The sequence below is a fragment of the Mercurialis annua genome, linkage group LG2 (genome assembly GCF_937616625.2).
Source record: "Mercurialis annua linkage group LG2, ddMerAnnu1.2, whole genome shotgun sequence".
Taxonomy (NCBI): domain Eukaryota; kingdom Viridiplantae; phylum Streptophyta; class Magnoliopsida; order Malpighiales; family Euphorbiaceae; genus Mercurialis; species Mercurialis annua.
The window spans coordinates 13,566,904-13,575,407 of NC_065571.1; the positions used below are offsets into that span (position 1 = coordinate 13,566,904).

The following is an 8,504-nucleotide window of genomic DNA, read 5'->3' on the forward strand; positions in this document are numbered from 1 at the left end:
AAAAAAAAAACGAGTTACACCAAAAGATACGGTGAATACAGCAAAAACTACACTTGTAAGTTGTAACCAAGCCAATTCACGACTACCTGTGAGATACACACGAAATCGTGCAAGATCAACCTTGAAAACTCATTCTTTACTGCTAGTACGGCCAATCATTTGAACAATGAGCGATAAATTAGATACGAACACTCAGAGACATGAGATCTTGCACCATAATCAAAAGATGCAATTAGATAATATGCTAAGGTTTAATAGTCTCAATTCTATGATCTGCAACCATATCTACACCTATGTACAGTTAGAGAACTATTTTTTAAATACAAAAGCAAAAAATGAATCCCCCATTATGAAATTTTGAACTTTCTCAAGCGAGACGTTAAAACGCTTGGTGTCGAATTCAAAACTACTTACCCAGAACTCGGTTATTGCTGCCTTGGGACAGTTGGCGCTTGGTTATTATCCTTTTTCGCCAAAATTTGGAATTTTTCAATGTCCGTTACTCCATTTAGTGACAACTCTTTCAAAAGTAAATCAACACTCGCAGGTAACGATTCCTTAAAATTCTTTGAGCAGCTCTTGTCGCCCTCGTCAACATCCTGAACCCCACCTTTGACAAGACATCCTACCTGGGCTCCCTCCATGTAAGCTTTACATGCCACCAGAATGTCATGCGCGTACTTGTGGAAATGGCCCAAAACAAAGTCCTCGAAATACTAAGTTCAACCACAATTTGAAACGGAACTCAGTAAGAGCGTTTTCAATGATTTTCTTAAATAAAAAAATTAAAAATATTTGTTCAAATTCACCGAAGTCTTTAAAATTTGACTATCTATATACAGAAAACAATAAGAAGATAGATTTACTGAACAAAGTGCATAAGGACTTGAATTTCATTACTCAAAACAAGAAAGAGTGAAATCGGCTCATTAAATGTGGATGGGTCATTTTAACATTTCATTTTGGCAAAACCTATCATAAGGTCCATGTACTTTCTATTTTTTCCCTACTTCCTCCCTAAGTGGTTTTGTTTCTTTACTTGGTCCGTGTACTTGCGAAAATAATTTTATAAAGTCCTTCTGTTAATAAAAATGCGAAAGAGTGAGGGACTAAGTGAAAATCTTTTTGAAAGTACAGCAACTAAGTAAATAAAAAGGAGTTTATAAAACTGTTTTTGAGAGTATAAGGATCAAATAAAGAAACAACACCGCATTGAGACGAAGTAAAGAAAGAATAGAAAGTAAAGAGACCTTAGGATAGGTTAAGCCTTCCATTTTCTATCTAAAGAATAAAGAGTCCATGCCATTTGAATGCTAATTTAGGGAAATCATTTACAAACCAATAGCAATTGGAATTTTAGTGCATCAAAAGCAAGAAAAAATAGCGGTACAGCTCCATTCAGCTATTCATAGTGATTTTCCCCAGCATTCATACTGTTCTCACCAACCAAATTATTTATCCCACTTAGATTATTATAAAAACAATTAAAGCGGCAATTTAAGCTGGCTAAATGGAAAAGTTCCAGACATGCTGTTCCCAAAATGCCAAAAACGGGTGATAACAAGCGAGCACGAATGCTTAAAAACGTACCTTTGGTGGTCTCCTCATTGAGTAAACCATCGTCTTAAGTGATAACATAAATGTGCTCTCATTGTACTGCTGTGACCTCTTTTCACCAGATACTGATCCACTCATACTTGCAAATCCAGGCTCATTAAAGAAGGGCTTTTGGTTCAATATCAGTGCTTGTATAGATACGAGAACTTGCAACACAGTGGACACACCAGGTTGCCACATCTCATTCTTGTTACCTTGCCAAGTGCCAAGAAGGCTGAGACACACCTTACCATTATTGTACAAGTTCGGATTGAGACGAAGCCCACCAGAATGATAGTAGACATTCTGACAAGGACAATTCCAACATTGAGAGAGCAGAACTTTACAAGACAGGATGCAAAATTATCATAGACAACTTAAATTATATACCGGTGGTACGTTGGGATAACAACTAGGGAAAAAAACATCAAAAAAGAAGAGGCCATCATGGTAGGGAGTGCCCTCCGCTCCGATTATTACAGCCCTCAATAAATCCATCCTTGATTCGTAAGCCCTGACAAATATTGCATCTGTCGACATGATAAAAATGGATTAAAGATGCCGGCAATAATTTGGCCTAAAACTTGGCAAGAAAAAAGATACCTAATGAAAAACTATTTCTCAAACTACCTTTAACTTTCTATCTTGATCAATAAGTGTGGTCAAAACAAGTAAAGATGACAAGGAAGAGCACAGAAGAAACACTAAAATTACATATTTGCATCCATAAAATCAGACAATTGTCATATAATTATGGTCCACGTTTGCCAAATACAAAATAGTGACATGTGTAAAATGAACTAAGAAAAAACACTCTTCTATTAGTATCCGTCAAGATCATTATATGAGAATTTAAAGGAGGTTCTGTAGTCATTTTTTCAACTAATTTTAAGTACCGCCATTGGCCCCAGGGAGTGAAAGAATGCAACTTCAAGGGCAAAATGAGTAGATACAGCTCCTTTTTAAAATATTATCGGCAAATTGTTTCATAAATAGTTATATTTTGGGGATGTTCTCTCCAATCATGACAGTACGATTCGAAAAAATAAAATTTAAGATAACAAACAAAAGTATTTGACATTTCTGTGAAATAAAAAAAATAGAGCTAGAGAAACGATGAAGTTCAAAGCAATGACAGAAATAGAATTTATAGTAATTTGTGTGAGAACAATGATAGCAATAGAAGTTGAACGAATTGACAAGTAAATGCACGTGAGCATGAAAATAGGTATTGCAGCTTCTTCTTTTCTTTTTTTAATTCATTATCCTGCAAGTATAAACAGCTATTTTCTATTTTCTTAGCATAATAAATAGAATACTATACATAGCACCTATTCACCTGCTATTGTGATATGGAAATGGCAAACAAAACCATAGAAATCCTACGAGGTAAATAAGCTATTAGATTTCACGTATAAAGCCTTTCTATACAGCTTAAAATTTTAAGGAAAAAATTGGTTTCTTTCTCTAGCAAAAAATCAAGTCTCTAGAAATTAATGTAGTTCATAGAAACAATGCCTCGGAAAAAGGATAGGATATCTGTGCAGGTGCTTATCATTGCCATGAGGACTCAGAATAGAAAACGCATAACTTACCTGGCAAATCATTCTGCAGGATTCTCCATTCATCCTGAATTTTCTTCGCCCATGTCTTCGTTGGCTGGAAGTAAAATTAAAAAAAAAAGTTACCCAAAAATGAAAAGCCATTGAAAAAAGAAAGAATAAAATGCATCTTCTAAAGTTAACAACCTGCCCAGCTGAAGAACCCTTGGAACTGTAGTAATTATCTGAATGATCTTCAACAGTATCAAATCTCTTAAAGTTTTGGTACTTTCTTAGAATGTCCTCTTTATTTACATGCTTCGGAGCTCTTGCTGCGCCATCTTCAGGAAGATCTCGTGGACCATAATATGGATTATAATAATCTGCTTGAATTGCATAGTTAAACGATGCATTCTTTAATTTAAATGAGGACACAGGCGGCATAGGTGGGGCTGAAATAGGATGGCCTGGCATAGGGGGAACTAACATATGTGACGGCTGCAGCCCGAAGTATTTCAATCCATTCTCATCTGTAGAATAATTTGACCATAATGGATTACCTGAACCACCTTGCTTGCTGAAATGGAATGCGTGAGGAGGAGGTGCCCATTGATTTGGCTTAAAGCCAAATGAACTTGTTTTCTTATGCAATTGATCTACAGAACTATTCTTAGTTGCACTACCTGAAGAAAATGGTACCTTTTTTCCCTTAAGATTTGGTGGATTCATAATGCTTTTACTATGTTGTAAGACAGTTGATTTATTCTTACTTCCGGAAATTTGTGGAAATGACTGATGGCAAGATAAGTCGGCTCCAGAAGCATGGCTCCCAGGAGTGAATTCAAAAACTGAACTACTCTCGGAAGACAGCTTCTTGCAAGCACCAGAAGATTTTGATTTCCATGTAACCAAATTATTCTGATCCTTTTGATTTTGTGTACCCGAAGCGTCATTTCCATTCACAGTATTTTTTGTCTTGGGAATAGAATCCAGCAAGCATGGAAAAGGTGCCTCTACTCCAGCAGGAACATCCACATTATCAAAATGGGTTTGTAAATACGCGTACGAATCAAACTCCATCGAGTCATCATCATAGATATCCATAAACTCACTCCCGTAAAACATATCTGAAGTATAATCATCTACACTGATTAGGTTATCAAAAGCATAGCTTTTAGGAGGATAACCGGCTGCAGCATCCTAGAAAAGAAGAACAAATAAAACAAAGACAGAAGTAAGGCAATGAAACATTGAAAGAAGAGAAATTGCGTTTGTAGTACCAAAGCTGGAAGATATCCATCAGAATGTTTTTCTAAAGCTTTCCCTTTGATCTTTGTGTCAACTTTCTCACCGAGGACCATGACATCAGAAAAATCTTCATCATTGTCAACATCAATTACTTCTTGAAGTATCGCCTACAGGAAATTCATTCTTCAAATCAATACTATTTAGTGGACAAAAAGGATAACTGCTGCTGATAATTGCAGAGTTGTTAGGTAATATGAAAATCCTAGACAGCTCGGTTTCCAATTCGATTTACAATTCATTTAATCACTATAGCATAAATATGACACCAGGAGAAAAACACCAAAACATAAGTACTAATGTGTTGTGAACCATTAAATCTATCAAAACCTTCAAGTGTGTGTCCTATAACGTCTAGCAAACGCACTTGCAGTAACTTCCTTTCAGCCAAAGGGACCATCTCCAGGAACTACTCTAACTAATTAGGTATTGACTCGTGCTTGCTATCATCTTTGTAACACTACCCAAATTCCTCTCCAACATTTCTCTGGTTAGTTTAACTGCCTTAGATTATTCTTCTTCTGATTGCTTTATTCCTCTCCCCCTCACCACCTAGCAAACAGTTCTTTTTTCCATTCTCTGCCTCAAACGATTTACTCTTATATTTCTATTTCCCCTCTTTTGCTCTTCCTCTTGGTCACATTCTTTTCCACCGTATTCATACCATCCATCCATAGTTTAATCAAACAAACATAGTGATTAAGCTTGTCTAGCTAAAAACCATCATGAAAATTGAACTTTTAAAGTAAGAAGTCAAATAAACATGCTTTCTTAAATAGTTAGTATGACATGGATTCATAGCCCAATATAACTAAATCGAGATTAACTCCTAAATTGTCTTCCTTTATCACTCTTTAACATGATCTAGTGGGGAATAAATGATTCTTAACATCATTAATCATATTTTCTTATTCCAACATCATTAATCCATCGAAAACAAATGATTCTTGCAATAAGTTCATCCGTCAAAAACCCGATACTATAAGCAATTCATGAATGCATCTTACTTCAGAATGATCCACATTTTTCAAAGAAAGCAATCAAAAACAGTACCTGATCATACAATCCATGCTTCTACCGATTGAAACCAAGAAAAGTAATAAACTTTACGTGGTGGTTTGTTTGACATAATTTTAAAAATTAACATTGAAAAGGGAAAACTTTTATATGAAAATTTGATTCCTTTAAACTAATTCAAGAATTAGCAAAAACCAACATCCTAAAGCACTTAAATTTTAAATTGTTGTGATCGAAAAAGAAAAAACACCTCTTTAAGTTTGTCTTGACTGTTGTTATGCGGATAGTGTCGGACAGAGGGCGGAGGAGGAGAGATTTCGATCACGTCACCTTCCATATCCGCCATCACCGCTCTCTTCCTGGCTGACTTGGGATTGTGAAGGTGGTGGTGGTGTTGGGTTGATTGTAACAGCGGCGGAGGAGGCGGCGGCTGCATGGGGAAAGCCTGAATTGAATTGAATTGAAGGATCGGGCTCGGCTCGTGAAGTGGTAGCAGCGGCTTTTACTCCAGTTTTTATAGTTTTGTTTTTGAGACAGAGGTCACTTAACTTAGGTTGCACTATCAGCTACGTAACCCGTCATTCTTTTTTTTTTATTTTATTATCTGTGTTTTCTTTTTGTATTCTTTTATTATTTTTATCATTAAAAACATTATACTAATATTTTGTTTTAAACAAAGGATTGTTTTCACTAGGGGTGTAACTGAGTCAATCTCGCTCGCGAGCTACTCGAAACCCGACTCGATAAAGCTTACTCGAACTCGAATTTTCAAGGCTCGTTTAATAAACGAGTCAATCTCAATCTCAGTGATACTCGACTCGAAAGCTCGCGAGTAAGCTCGTTTATATATTTCTATGCTAATTTGACATGATGTTATTTTAATTTTGAACCTTAAATATCTAATTCATATATCTTTCGTTAAGAAATATGCATAAAATAGGTAATATAAATTTATTTATATATAAAAAGAAATATAGTATTTAAATTTTTATTAAATTTTAAATTTTTATTGAAATTTAAAAATTTATTAAATAATAATAAGACTCGATTAAACTCGTTAAGCTCGCGAGCTTTCGATAAACTCGATAAATACTCGATAAATTAATTTGAAACTCGACTCGAAATTAAACGAGTCAATCTCAATTTTCTCAGTACTCGACTCAGCTCGACTCGGTTACACCCCTAGTTTTCACCTTCTCATTTAGGGAAAACAACGGGGCGGGATTTTCCGTTTTCCATGGAGACCCACCCTTAATGGGGGCAGCAAATCCTCATCAATAACTCCTATGAATACGGGAATGTAGAAAAATTATTCTCCATCCACGGAATGGGAAAGGAACAGAGAGTATAATTTCCACTTTATGAAAATCCACATCCCATGGAGACTCGATATATATATATATATATATATATATATATATATATATATATATATATATATATATATATAATTTTTTGTATGTTATTTATAATTTTAAATATTTTAATTTAATTTTTTATTAGTATATGTTCATTATAAACATATAATATCATAAAGGTAACAGAATTTTCTATAATCGGAAAAATTTTAAATATTATGAAAATAAGAAAATTATTTATGAATTTATATTAAATTGTACGGGAAACAGGGATCTCCATAGGGATGGAGATGGAGACGATTTCATCCCCATTAATTAAATGGAAACGATTTCATTCTCATTAATTAAATGGGAACAGTGTTAGTGATATGCACTAGGTCAATCATGTTTGACCATGTTTTGACTTTATCATTTTGTTATTTATTGATTGGCAGTTTTTATCATTTTATATTAATGATTAAAATACTTGAATGGTTAATTCTTTCTAAGGTCATCAAGTATGTGACTTGATAGTATATATAATATCCCATATTTTTGTTGATTTTTTTTCCGTTGAACTTTCGGTAATTATTTGATTTTTTTTTTTTGCCATTCATATTATTTGGCCATGTATGGGCCATTCTTATTCTTATATAGCCCATGCATTGTGCATGGCCATACCCATTTTATTAACAGGTCTCTTAAGAGACCTGTTATTATTCAAATGGCTGCAATAGCACGCCTATTACTTCCTATATCTATACTATATATACACACATGTTTTCTTTACCTCTGAATAAAACGTTTTTAACCCTAATCATTCTCAATTATTTTACTCAACCCTAGCCGTCACAAACGCCTTTGTTCTCTGACTTTGTTCGTCAAAGAAATCCATCAAATTGCTTGTAAAATCGGTAAGAATTCTTATCTAAATTTCAGTTTTAGTTCATTAACGTAACGTCCCGTTTTTCATCAATATCTCATTCGTTTTTGCACCAAATCAAGCTCCGTTTGTTTTCCGTCGTAGCTAGGTCAGCCCTCTTTGATTCTACGCTTGGAAATCATATTTTGGTACGTTATTCTCTCCATACTAAGCGCCGTCGTTTCACCGCTTTTAAATGTTCTAAGGCTACTTGTTATTGTTTGTTGTTTCCAATCTCTCCTTATAGTTGCTGCCCTTGTTCTTGAGTACTGAGGTGTTTATGTGTTGTATTTGAGATCAGTAAATGATGGGTTTTGCTTTGATTATAATCTCATGTGTTTGCTGTTAATGATCTTGTTTTTAAATCGTGAAATTTCTGCATTAGTTCAATCCTTCATTGCGCGTTATTCTTGTTCATGATGCTGCCATTATTTTATTTTGTTGATATGATTACATGGTGTTGAGTGTTAAACTTCTTAAACTTGCATGTTATATGATATCAGGGGAGTAAGTCATTATTGTGGGTTGGTTTCTCCTAACAGTTGCTTTTTACGTTGATTTCGTTCATTGTTGAACCAACGTGGTTGAGTTGCCTCTGTGCATGGAGTTACTTCATTTTCATGGGTGTTTAGGCATAATTAGGACTTGTTTATGGCTTGAGGCTTAAATGTTGGGAATGCTTAATGCTTTGACTTGGCGGCAATTTTGGCATAAAACTTTGGCCACTTGATTACATAATATGATAATATCATTGTTTTGGTTATGCTTATTATGATATCCATAATT

General features: G+C 34.6%; 1 protein-coding gene across 3 annotated transcripts; it reads right to left on the bottom strand.

The window, feature by feature from the left end:
- Positions 1-105: 105 nt before the first annotated feature.
- Positions 106-6,014, bottom strand: LOC126669643 (probable ubiquitin-conjugating enzyme E2 26). Of its 3 annotated transcripts, none has more exons than XM_050363165.2 (8): positions 5,710-6,014; positions 4,418-4,552; positions 3,908-4,337; positions 3,345-3,820; positions 3,192-3,255; positions 1,987-2,126; positions 1,591-1,902; positions 106-716 (listed from the first exon to the last, which is right to left on the bottom strand). In XM_050363165.2, exons 1-8 carry the CDS (start codon positions 5,893-5,895, stop codon positions 426-428), a joined length of 2,034 nt encoding a protein of 677 aa, XP_050219122.1. In that variant the 5' UTR covers positions 5,896-6,014; the 3' UTR covers positions 106-425. The 3 variants fall into 3 exon arrangements, with proteins under 3 accessions (XP_050219122.1, XP_050219123.1, XP_050219121.1); XM_050363166.2 differs by having other exon boundaries at positions 3,345-3,604; positions 3,698-4,337; XM_050363164.2 differs by having other exon boundaries at positions 3,345-4,337.
- Positions 6,015-8,504: the final 2,490 nt, after the last annotated feature.